Here is a 13,321-nt window from a genome sequence, read left to right on the forward strand (position 1 = left end):
ACTTTGGGACAGTCATATACATCGTATAGTCATAAATACTGGTTGATGGGTAACGAATGGAACTTACCGAGCAACTAATCTCGCAGTGTGTGGCCTTCCCGACTCTGTGAACGCCTTGCTGTTGTCATCGGACGACCAACTGCTTACACGGAACCCGGAACCTCGCTAGTCCTTGGGGGAACGTTTTCCGTTTTCTGGTGCTGTACTGGTGCTTGCATGAATGCTCACTTTAGCGCAGTTTTCATTGCACTCTCGGCAGCACCCGCGAGATAGAAATTCACAGAACCGCGTTTCTGATATATCGCGAAAACTAGAGGGCACGAACGAACGATGTTGAACTACGAACTTGCTAAACGGTTTTTTTTTATGTACTGTTTTCATTCGCGAACTGTCAGAGCTTGCACGGATGCCAGTATAGAGTGATTTCACACACTGTTGAAATATTGCGGAAACATTTCACACTATTAATTCAATTTTATATCCAACATATTTCCGACCACCTTTTGAAAACCTTTTCAAAACTACTATTATTTTCAGTTCACTATAATTCACTTCAACTTTCAAATACACTTTTTCTTTAATTCATTATTACTTCTTCATAAACACACTTTCCTTTTCTTCAGATTATTCTTCTTTTCAGCTTCTTCTTCTTCTAATCTTCACCACTGCATTCCAGTGGACACACTTTGCAAACCGCACGCTTAAAAACTCCATTGGGCGTGCGGAGAGTTACGACTCGGGTCACACCGTCGGGTCCGGGATGAAGCTCGATGATGCGGGCTAGCGGCCAGCGTACAGAAGGAAGAGCATCATCCTTGATGATGACGATGTCACCGACGTTCAGCTTGTGGTCCTTGGGGTTGATTTTATATAGCATGTTCAGCTCCTTCATGTATTCGTTTCGCCAACGGTACCAGAAATTTTGTACATGTTTCTGGAGCTTCTGATACTGGGTGAGACGATTCAGAGGCACGTCTCGAACATCAACTTCGAGAGGAGAACGGTTTATGTTTCTCCCCAAAAAATGAGCTGGAGTGAGAACCGCAATATCATTAGGATCGCTGGATAGAGGCTGGAGTGGTCGGGAATTCATGGCCCTTTCTATCCTTACGAGAACCGTCGTAAGTTCCTCGAACGATAACAGAGAGGATCCGAGCTGACGAGCCAGGTGAACCTTAGCCACCTTCACTGCTGCCTCCCAGAGGCCACCGAAGTTGGGAGCACGGGGTGGGATCAGGTGCCACTGGATATTGTCCTCGGCGAGGTGGTTCGAAATTCTATCAACCTCCGTTCCTGATTGCAGCATGGTGTAAATTTCATGCAGCGCATTCTTCGCACCAACAAAATTCGTCCCGTTGTCTGAGTAAATATGTAGTGGCGAGGTGTGTCGCCCCACGAAGCGATCTAGGGCCATCAGGAACGCAGCCGTACTCAGGTCACTCACCAGCTCCAAGTGCACCGCTTTCGTGCTCAGGCACACGAAGACACAGATGTATGATTTGCGGGCGGCGGTTCTACGATGAATCGGTTTAAGGTAGATGGGACCACAATAATCAACGCCAGTACAGGCGAATGCTTCATTTGCGGTCACTCGAGCGACTGGCAATTGTCCAATCGGTTGTTGAATGGGTTTGGGGTTTGCTCTGCAACACTCGTAGCACTTCCGGATGGCACTCCGGACTGCTTTTCTGCCGTTCAGCGGCCAGAATTCGTCGCGGACGACTGAGAGAGTCATCGTGATTCCGCCATGTACCAGCTTGCGATGATGGTGCTTCAGGAGGAGTTGAGTGAACGGGTGGAAACCAGGAACGACGATCTGGTGCTTCACGTCGTAGGGAGCATCGGATAAATTTAACCGACCACCAACACGAACTAGGCCCTCGTTGTCGAGAAACGGATTCAACAAACGAAGTGGAGATTTGGAGGATACAGTATGTCCTCTCTTCAAGCGCTGCCGGTCTTCGGGAAACGCCTCAGCTTGAACGAGCTTCACGACTGCTACCTTTGACTTTCGCATTTCGGCAACCGAAAGAACTCTGCTGGAAATCCGTCGTCCTCTATTGCGGGTGTTGTGTGTGAAGCGAAAACAATATGATACCGCCCGAATGAGAGCGGAGTAGGACGAAAACTGCTCGAATAGTGAATTTGGTGGTAGAACTTGGGTGTTCAGAATCGTATTCTGCTTTAACTCTAACTCCTTGGCGGTAAATTCTTCTTCGGGAACGTTTCGGGAGGGCCAGCTAGATTTTTCTTCACGCAACCAGCTCGGACCGTGCTTCCACAGCTCACTGTTGATTAGTTCCTCGGCGGAGACCCCGCGCGAAACCATATCTGCCGGATTTTCGTGGCCAGAGACGTGTTGCCAGTTGGATCCATTAGTGGTGGCTTGAATTTCTGCAATACGATTCGCCACGAACGTCTTCCACGTCCGCGGGGGAGCTTTCATCCACTGGAGGACAACAGTTGAATCGGACCAAAAGAAACTGGCGGAGAAACTCATATCGAGGGCGTTGAGGATTTTCTCATACAGCCGAGAAGCGAGGAGTGCGGCGCACAATTCAAGGCGCGGAATGCTGAGGGGTTTCAGAGGAGCTACTCTTGATTTCGAAGCGAGGAGATTCACTTGCACGAGTCCATCAGCGGTTTCGGAGCGAACGTATATGCAAGCGCCGTAAGCTGACTCTGACGCATCTGCAAAGCAGTGTATTTCCGCTGTGGCATATCGAGCGGTGAACGCAAATCTTTCTATACGGAAGTTCGAGAGATGAGGGAGCTGCTCACAGAATCGAGCCCATTTTTGTTGAAGATCAGGTGATACCTCATCGTCCCAGTCCAACGCCAGCAACCAGAGATGCTGCATCAGTATTTTTGCTTGCACGACGACGGGTGCGATGATTCCGAGAGGATCGTAAAGTTGGGCGATGGCGGACAGGATGCTGCGTTTGGTCGGTAACTGATCTTTCAGGACAACGGATACATCAAACCGGAACACATCGGCTTCGGGTTCCCAGCGTATACCAAGAGTCTTCACGCTTTCTTCAGGATCAAACTTCAGCGACGATTGTGTCCCAAGGAGTTCGGGAGAAAGTCCGGCCAATACCGGGAGTGAGTTGGAGCACCATTTGCGGAATCGGAATCCACCCTTTTGAAGCAGTTCTGATAGTTCGTCACGGAGCTGGATTGCGTCTTCAATGCTGTCATCACCTGAGATGAGATCGTCCACGTAGATATGCTTCTTGACTGCTGTACTTGCTTTCGGGAACGGGGTACCTTCATCTCCGACGAGCTGCAACAGTGTCCGCGTCGCCAGAAATGAGGACGGAGCGAGGCCATAAGTAACAGTGCCGAGTTCGTATGTCTGAATCGGCTGGGAACTGTCGAATCGCCACAAAATTCGCTGTAGAGGTCGGTCTAATGGATGCATCGAGACTTGACGATACATCTTTTCTACGTCTGCCACTAGCGCAACGGGAAATTTTCGGAAACGGAGGATTAGAGTAAGAAGCTCGTCCTGAACTACAGGTCCAACCAGTAGCGAATCGTTCAACGAATGGCCAGAAGTAGTCTTCGCTGATCCGTCGAAAACCACTCGAATTTTTGTGGTTGAGCTCGACTCCTTTACTACAGGATGATGTGGAAGGTAACACGCATTCGGGACGTCCTCTTCGTCCTCTTGTACGGGTGCCATCTGGCCCAGAGAAACATATTCACGCATAAACTCGTGGTATTGAGTCCTCAGATTCTCGTCCTTCAACAGTTTCTGCTCAAGCCACCTGAATCTACGCAGCGCTGTTGGCTTTGACTGCCCAATCATTTGATCGTGTTCGGGATGCTTCGGCATGCGAACAACGTACCGACCAGTCGGGTCTCGGGAGACGGTTTCCCGGTAATAATCTTCGCACTGCTGCTCATCCACGGAATAATTCGGACCTTGAACCTCCTCAACTCGCCAGAATCGCTCTAGCTGCTCGCTAAGCGATGTAACTGTCGCCGCATGACAAGTTACTGTTGGTCGAGAGCTCATACCAGACAGATTTTCGAACTTTCCAGTCACTATCCAACCAAACACTGTCTCAACGAGCATTGGACCTTGACTAGGCAGACGGAACCGTCCGTCCCGCAAATATGAATAAAAGTGAGCAGCGCCGATGATCATATCAACTCTTCGGGACGTGTTGAAGTCAGGATCAGCGAGTGAAAAACTTTCGGGAAGTTTCCACTGTACAGTGGGGAACGAGGAAGACGGGGTATCTCTGGTCACCTTACGGAGTACTAAGAAGTCTAAAGTGTCGCTGAACTCTGCTACACGGGATCGGATCTCTGCACGCACTTCATATTTTGCATTAGTGACGGTACTATCTACACCGGCTATCGCAACGTTAGCGATTTTACGTGGAAGGTGAAGCATCTGACAAAGGCGTTCGCTCATGGCGTTGGGTTGAGAACCTGTATCTAACAGGGCGCGGGCGATGTGTTCTTGACCGTAAGCGTCGACTACTATCAATACCACAGTAGTGAGGAGAACGCTGGCGTTGGATACCTTCAACGTTGTTACGACTTCGGGGGTTGGCAGGGCTGCTACAGCTGTCACTAAGCTAGACCCGGAACCTTCGGGATTATTCGTGGGTTTATTTTCGGGTCCACCCCTGGTGGCCTCAAATGGTCCAGGATGGATCATGGAGTGATGTCGTTTGGAACAATGCTTGCATGAATAATTCGAACGACAGTTGCGGGCGAAGTGGTCGCTGCGGAAACAATTGCTGCAGAGCTTTTTATCCGAGACCACCTTTAAACGGCCTTCCGTATCTAGACCGTTGAAGACTGAGCAATCAAAAATGGAGTGCTTCTGCTTCCCGCAGGCGGGGCATAACGGGTAGATTCTTCCTGGGACTGTATTGGCAGCGTTGGAACTCAATCTGGGCTGATTTGGCTTCTTAGGAGGAGGAAAACTGGGATTTTTGGAACCGGAATGCTGCGGCCGGTTGATCGAAATCGTTTCTAGAACACGGGCCCGCTTCTGGAGAAAATCAACCATTTTAGCGTAGGTGGGTTGCTGATCAGCTGCGATTGATTCCTCCCAAGCGGTGAGTGAAGCGTCGTCTAACTTATCCTCCAGTAACTCGATCAGAATCGAACTAAATTGATCGACTGGCTCACCGAGCTGCTCCAGAACCTTCGTATGACGTTGGAATTCATCCACAATCTTGTGTAGCGACTCGACACTATGGCTGGAGATTTTTGGATGCTTTAATAAAGCCCGGATGTGTTTTTTGCGAAGAATAGCTTTATTTGAGTAACGGTTCACCAAAGTCTGCCAAGCGACAGCATAATTATTAGCAGTAATCGAAATAGACTGAACTAAGTTTGCTGCCTCCCCCTTCAGAGCCGCACGGAGGTAGTGAAACTTCTGAACATGCGGAATCTCCGTCGATGAATGGATCATCGAGACAAACGTGTCATGGAAAGTCAACCAGTTGTTGAAATCTCCATCGAACTCCGGAAGCGAAATCGCCGGAAGCTTTATGTTGGCGAAGACGGGTTGAGCAGCAGGCGCGGCAGGGAATCCCGCAATAGCAGGGGTGGGTGGTGGCGACGGTATCTTCGAAGCTAGTCCGGCCTTGACACGTAAATAAAGTTCCTCAACTTGGGCTCTCATCTCCAAATTTGTCTGTGCAGCATCTTCCGAATCATCTAGCTCTTCTAGTTCTTCCTGAACTACCTCGTACGATTCCCATACTTTCTCCAACCGTTCCAATCGAAGAGGCACCTCGTGCAGGTGTTGTTCGGGAACGTAGTCATGGAGAAACCGTTCGATCCGCTTCAATGAATCGACCAAATTCTTCCGCTTGGTCTCCTTCGCCTTCAACCGCTTCTCGTCGGGAACCGTCGAACTCTTCGACGCCATCGCCAGTCGATCAGGCATACAGAGACTGAAAGATCAAAGAAGACCCAGGAAGTACCGCAAAAACGGATTTTAACGAATTGGAGAGGTACTCACCTTGTACCTCTTGAAATGAGGCCTTGTATTTTTAAATTCGGAAACAGCAGTTAACTCTTGCGCGAGTGTCAAGTGTCCAGTCCAGCCAAAGAACAGGAGCGGGTTATAAATTCCACCAGCACTCAAATCCAATTACGCCCAAGGGGGGTGCGGCGACGGGTAAAATCCAGCAACGGGAAAGCGGGAACGCAGCGGTACAAATAAACGGGTATGCGATTCACAATAATATCACCGAAAACTCAAATTACATCTTCCTCATAAAGCAATTTAGAACCACTGTGGATTTTTATACATTCGCAGCAGCTAACTTCATGCGCGGGTAACGAATGTTCAGTCAAAGAACGGGAATGGGTTATCAAATTTACCAGCAAGTAACTTTCGGCTCGGAATTAAATTCGATTAAACGTAACGGCGGCGCGGGGAAAGGATAAAATCCATCAACGGGAATGCATATAATCGGGCTCGGAATAAACTCTTCTCGGTATACAATTAACTTTCGTACTTCTTCGCCGTACCAATAATTTTGAGCGACACTGTAATTCACCCACGATAGTTCACTTATCACACACACGGGAGAACTCTTACACAAGAGTTTTTGTTCTTGCTCTCACACACGGGCGTTTCAATACAATGTAATTTATGCGAATGCGGGCAACGGTGAGGTTAGGTATTTCCACTCACGCGGTCGGGGACGGGATTGACCAATAATCCTGGTCACGGCACCAAAAATGATGGGTAACGAATGGAACTTACCGAGCAACTAATCTCGCAGTGTGTGGCCTTCCCGACTCTGTGAACGCCTTGCTGTTGTCATCGGACGACCAACTGCTTACACGGAACCCGGAACCTCGCTAGTCCTTGGGGGAACGTTTTCCGTTTTCTGGTGCTGTACTGGTGCTTGCATGAATGCTCACTTTAGCGCAGTTTTCATTGCACTCTCGGCAGCACCCGCGAGATAGAAATTCACAGAACCGCGTTTCTGATATATCGCGAAAACTAGAGGGCACGAACGAACGATGTTGAACTACGAACTTGCTAAACGGTTTTTTTTTATGTACTGTTTTCATTCGCGAACTGTCAGAGCTTGCACGGATGCCAGTATAGAGTGATTTCACACACTGTTGAAATATTGCGGAAACATTTCACACTATTAATTCAATTTTATATCCAACACTGGTACATCAGTAAACGTATTCTATACGCAAAAAGTAAGAGACGTATTTAATCCTTCTCTTCAGGTGTTTGACAGTTGTTACTTTTAGTCCATTATTGCGCAATAAATTTGTAGTATCAGTTGTTTACAATCATGTGGGGACACGTCGAAAATCGTATTGTGATAGTTGGGCTCGAAAAATGTGGCATGATAATGGTGATATCTATCGCACTTTGCAACTACTTGGAATCGCCCGCAATTTCGTGTATCGTGCTGGTTAGAGGCTATGGTTTGTTCTACTCGGCTCCCGTATATTGATTCGCCCAATTACGCCCTCACCCGTGCAGTGAACAACTTTCTTATGGAAGTCGTCTTCACATATGCTGGAAGGCAAATGTAGGTCATTTCGAATAACTTGTTTGTGTAATTTGTAGCTGTTGAGTTGTTGAATGAAAACTCGAAAGAAATTTAAGATTTGTTGGCCAATATGATGTGTGGCTAATATGCCGTGTACCAGAACTTATGACTAGGTAAACAGTATACAACAGACATACAACGATGAGCGTACATTTTAATGATGTTGACTTTTGACAGATCAATATACTATCGACCTATTCGATGAGGATATGTACTACCGAAGTAATTCAGATTCCTCCTAAAACATGCTAAGCTTTGCAACGGCGCATTCAAAAAACTGAAACATTTTGATTGAAATACATGTTCCCTTCTTAATGACGTTTAGTTATTCTTGGACATGCTTAACATAATTTTATTACCTATACTGCCGTAATCTCGCAACGTGACGCAAGCGCCAGAGGGGAGAATTTGCAGTGCGGGGCTTTTCTTAAAATTACATGTATAATCAGCCTGCGCGTGCATTACGCAAATGTGATCTGTACAAAATGTGTACACTTGATGGAAAATTATTGCCATCGGCTTGATTTTTGAGAAAACTCAATTTTATTTAAGCTATGTTACCAACGCCAGTTTGTACCGATTGGCGTTCATGGCGTCACAGTATGGTAGAAAAATAAAAAAAAAAATTCTACAACATTCCACCGTTGAGCGAAGCATGAGGTAGCATCAGGGAGATGAGTTCTTCGCAGTCGTTTGGAAGGATTGGAGACAAGTACGAGTTATAGCTATTCAAAAACCCGGAAAACCCGCGTCCGACTTCAATTCGTACCGCCCAATAGCAATGCTGTCTTGTATACGGAAATTGTTGGAGAAAATGATCTTGTTTCGCCTTGATCGATGGGTTGAAACGAATGGCCTACTCTCAGATACACAATATGGGTTCCGCAGGGGCAAGGGGACGAATGATTGTCTTGCGTTGCATTCTTCAGAAATTCAAATGGCTTACGCCGAAAAAAAACAAATGGCTTCAGTATTCTTGGACATAAAGGGGGCCTTTGATTCTGTTTCAATAGAGGTTTTGACAGACAAATTACACTCTCGGGGTCTGCCGCCTCTATTGAATAATATTTTTTTTTTTTTTTCCAAAATATATTTTTTATTAAGGCACATGTGGCGTTAGCCTGACGGGGCCGGGAGTCCAATATTTTGACAATTTTTGTCTTACAACTATGTTAGTCATTCGTCTTCGTGAAGTCGAGGCCGCCGGGTGTATTTTCTACCGTCTGGTGATACCGTTATCTTGTGATACTGTTGTGATACCGTTACTTTCGCTGCTGGTGAAATAAACGGGATTTTTGGACAGCAATAGTGTGAAGCAAACAAAGCGGAAGGAAGAAGACCTGCATCGCGGGCGCTGTGTGCTGGCGTGTTTATCGCCATATCATCGTCATCGAAATCATCATCGCACTGTGGAGCCATACACCGTTGCAGCTGTGCTGTACGATCGACACGCGGTTCGCTGGGAACCGTTCTAATTCAACCGCACGGGTGTGCGATATAAGTATATTTTTTATTAGATTAAGGTTTTTAGTTTAAGAAATAATCAGAAAAAAAGATTGAGAAATCACTGAAAAACTGTACATCTGCCACTTTATATGGCAGAATGCGGAGAACCCGTTGACATGGAGATTGAATCCACTGTCTATCCCTCCACATCTACGGGAGGTGGGAAGTCGCTTAAACGCGTTCCCCCTTCAGAAGAAGTCTTTTCGGGGGAGGAATTAACCCACCTAAACAAGCCCCCCTCAAGAAAATTTGCAAACCTCTCCTCTTCACCCCCTCAGTCTCCTGCTACCGTTCCTCCTCTCGCTCCCGTTCTCACTCTCCTTCTCGCTCCCACTCCCGTTCTCGCTCCCCCTCACGATCCCGCTCCCACTGAACTCCCGATCACGCCACCCAACCCTGCTGTTTCCGCTTCCGCTCAACAATCGACCCCACTTTCCTCTCCTGTTGTGTCTCCACCCCGTGTCAAGGTTTATCCAGAAAATGCAACTGGAACTGGCCCATGGGTTGTTTTCTTCCGACCTAAACCTAAAGGAAAATCCCTGAATGTCATTCAGATCATGAAAGATTTGACAAAAAATTATTCCTCCGTGGTCGAAATTTCCAAGGTTCGCCCGAACAAACTGCGTGTTGTCGTGGCTGATCGGAAGCAAGCTAACGAGATTGTTGTCGACAAGCGGTTCATTTTAGAATATCGCGCATACGTGCCCTGCCATAACGTAGAAATTGCGGGAGTGATTACAGAAACGGGTCTGACGTGTGAATTTATTAAAAAAGGAAATGGAAAGTTCAAGAAGCTCCCCTCGATGGAAGTCGAGATCTTGGACTGTCGCCAATTAGGCAAAGTCTCCCAGGAAGGGAGAGAAACTAAATTCACGCCGTCCGACTCGTTTCGAGTAACTTTTGCTGGTTCCGCTCTCCCTGACTACGTTATGGTGGACAAATTGAGACTGCCGGTGCGACTCTTTGTGCCAAAGCCCATGACTTGCAACAAATGCAAGTCAGTTGGTCACACTTCAGATTATTGTGCCAACAAGGAGCGCTGTGCAACTTGCGGAGAGCAACATGTGGGGGAATCCTGCAGTGCGACTGAGCATAAATGTCCATATTGCGGGGGAACTCCACACGCGCTCTCAGCTTGTGAAACTTATAAGAGTCGCTGGGAGAAACAGAAGCGCTCTTTAAAGGAACGCTCGAAGCGCACATTTGCGGAAATTTTAAAGGGCGCTTCTCCACTGACTCAACAACAACAACCAATCTCAACACACAATACTTTTTCCTCGTTGCCAGTTGATGAAATGGAAGCGGACACAGCTAGCGGGGACACACCGTTTATTTCCAAAGGGAATCCCCGGCGCAAGAATGTGACCACTCCCAAAGTTCAAGAACAAGTCCACCCGGTGATACCCCCTGTTAGCTTGCCTAAAAAATCGAGTGCCGCGGACAAGCAAAATCAGGTTCCTCCTGGCTTCCGTGGGAATAGTTCACCTTCGAACGACCCAGCACTCGAGGGAACATCAAAAACCCCAACTGTCCCTATTTTTTCGTCCAGTTCAACTTCCCAATCGGGATTTATAAAGTTGTCTGACCTTCTGGATCAAATCTTCAAGTGTTTTAATGTTTCCGACTCCATCAGAACCATTGTCATCTCAATGCTTCCAGTATTAAAGACAATTTTGCAACAATTGATGCAAACATGGCCCCTCCTTGCAATGATTATCTCTCTTGATGTCTAATTTAAATAGAGAGGTCGGAGATATCACTGTTTTACAGTGGAATTGTCGTAGTCTCATCCCTAAATTGGATACATTCAAATTTTTAATTCATAAATTCAATTGTGATGTTTTTGCTCTGTCCGAAACTTGGCTTTCTTCGCGAGATGATCTCTCTTTCCATGATTTCAATATTATACGCTTGAACCGTGATGACAGATACGGAGGGGTGCTATTGGGGATCAATAAGTGCCACTCATTTTTTCGAATTGACCTTCCACCTATTGGAGGGATTGAAGCTGTTGCTTGTCATGCAAACATCAGAGGAAAAGACCTCTGTATTGTCAGCTTGTATTGGCCTCCGAGAGCTGCGGTTAGCCGCAAGCAACTTGTTGACATGTGCTCACTCCTTCCTGAGCCACGATTGATCTTGGGAGACTTCAACTCTCACGGAACTGCCTGGGGGGAACAGTACGACGACAATCGTTCATCGTTGATATATGACCTTTGTAACAGCTTCAATATGACCGTTTTGAATACTGGGGAAACAACACGTGTACCTAAACCTCCTGCTAACCCAAGTGCTCTTGACCTCTCGCTTTGCTCGAATTCACTATCGTTAGATTGCAAGTGGAATGTAACCCAGGACCCCAACGGTAGTGATCACTTGCCAATCAAAATTTCCATCACCATTGGGTCGAATTCTTCTGAATCTATAAACATGGCATATGACCTCACAAGACACATTGACTGGAAAAAATATGCGGACGCGATTGCTCTAGCCATCAATTCCAGAGATGGTTTACCTCCATTGGAGGAGTATAACTTCCTTTCTCGTTTGATCTACGACAGCGCAGTTCGCGCTCAAACGAAACCCATCCCAGGCTCCACTATTCGTCGAAGGCCTCCCAATCCATGGTGGGATAGCCAATGTTCCAAGCTTTATCAGGATAAATCGAACGCATTCAAAGCTTTTCGGAAACGTGGAACCCCTGAAAATTTTCAATCGTATTTGGACCTTGAAAATCAATTTAAAAACTTGATCAAAGGGAAAAAACGTGCTTATTGGCGAAATTTCGTGGGAGGTTTGTCACGAGAAACGTCAATGAAAAAATTATGGAAAGTGGCTCGAAACATGAGAAATCGCTCTTCAACGAATGAAAGCGAAGAATATTCACATCGATGGATTTTTAATTTTGCACGGAAGGTTTGTCCTGATTCCGCTCCTGTGCAAAAAATTGTTCGAGATATACCACAAGATAGGTGCGATCTTGATTCCGAGTTTTCGATGGTAGAATTCTCTCTTGCTCTCCTTTCATGTAACAATTCTGCTCCGGGATCGGATAGAATTAAGTTCAACTTGCTGAAAAATCTCCCTGATGTGGCGAAACATCGCTTGTTGAATTTATTCAATCGGTTTCTGGAACATAATATTGTTCCAGATGATTGGAGACAAGTACGAGTTATAGCTATTCAAAAACCCGGAAAACCTGCGTCCGACTTCAATTCGTACCGCCCAATAGCAATGCTGTCTTGTATACGGAAATTGTTGGAGAAAATGATCTTGTTTCGCCTTGATCGATGGGTAGAAACGAATGGCCTACTCTCAGATACACAATATGGGTTCCGCAGGGGCAAGGGGACGAATGATTGTCTTGCGTTGCTTTCTTCAGAAATTCAAATGGCTTACGCCGAAAAAAAACAAATGGCTTCAGTATTCTTGGACATAAAGGGGGCCTTTGATTCAGTTTCGATAGAGGTCCTGTCAGACAAATTATACTCTCGGGGTCTGCCGCCTCTATTGAATAATATGTTATATAACTTGCTTTGTGAGAAACATTTGAATTTTTCTCACGGGGATTCGACAGTAAGTCGGGTCTCCTACATGGGACTTCCCCAGGGCTCATGTTTAAGCCCCCTTTTGTACAACTTCTATGTAAGCGACATCGACAATTGCCTTACACAAAATTGCAGCCTAAGACAACTTGCAGATGATGGAGTGGTGTCTGTCGTAGGATCAAACGAATCCGACCTGCAAGGACCCTTACAAGATACTTTGAACAATTTTTCAACCTGGGCCATTGGGCTAGGGATCGAATTCTCCACGGAGAAAACAGAGATGGTGGTTTTTTCTAGGAAGCATAGACCAGCAAAACCAAAGCTTCAACTTTTGGGTAAACCGATCACTCATGCTATGTCATTCAAATATCTTGGGGTCTGGTTCGACTCCAAATGTACTTGGGGGGCCCATATTAGGTATCTGAGTAAAAAATGTCAACTTTCTTTCTCCGTACAATTACCGGCACCTGGTGGGGAGCCCACCCCGAAGATCTTATAATGTTGTATCGAACAACTATTCTCTCAGTGATGGAGTATGGCAGTTTCTGTTTTCAATCAGCTGCCAAAACACACCTCATTAAACTCGAGCGAATTCAGTATCTTTGTCTCCGTATTGCGTTGGGATGTATGCCCTCAACGCATACCATGAGCCTCGAGGTTTTGGCAGGCGTACTCCCACTAAAAGATCGCTTCAATTTA

General features: G+C 46.4%; 1 protein-coding gene across 1 annotated transcript; it reads right to left on the minus strand.

The window, feature by feature from the left end:
• Positions 1-652: 652 nt before the first annotated feature.
• Positions 653-5,905, minus strand: LOC129761516 (uncharacterized). Its single transcript, XM_055759241.1, has one exon. It carries the CDS (start codon positions 5,903-5,905, stop codon positions 653-655), a length of 5,253 nt encoding a protein of 1,750 aa, XP_055615216.1.
• Between the last annotated feature and the right edge of the window lie 7,416 nt (positions 5,906-13,321).

The sequence above is a fragment of the Toxorhynchites rutilus genome, chromosome 1, assembly GCF_029784135.1.
Source record: "Toxorhynchites rutilus septentrionalis strain SRP chromosome 1, ASM2978413v1, whole genome shotgun sequence".
Taxonomy (NCBI): Eukaryota; Metazoa; Arthropoda; class Insecta; order Diptera; family Culicidae; genus Toxorhynchites; species Toxorhynchites rutilus.

Bases quoted from the DNA above. Each gene is read 5' to 3' on its own strand.
- LOC129761516 (XM_055759241.1), bottom strand. From the start codon at position 5,905: ATGGCGTCGAAGAGTTCGACGGTTCCCGACGAGAAGCGGTTGAAGGCG.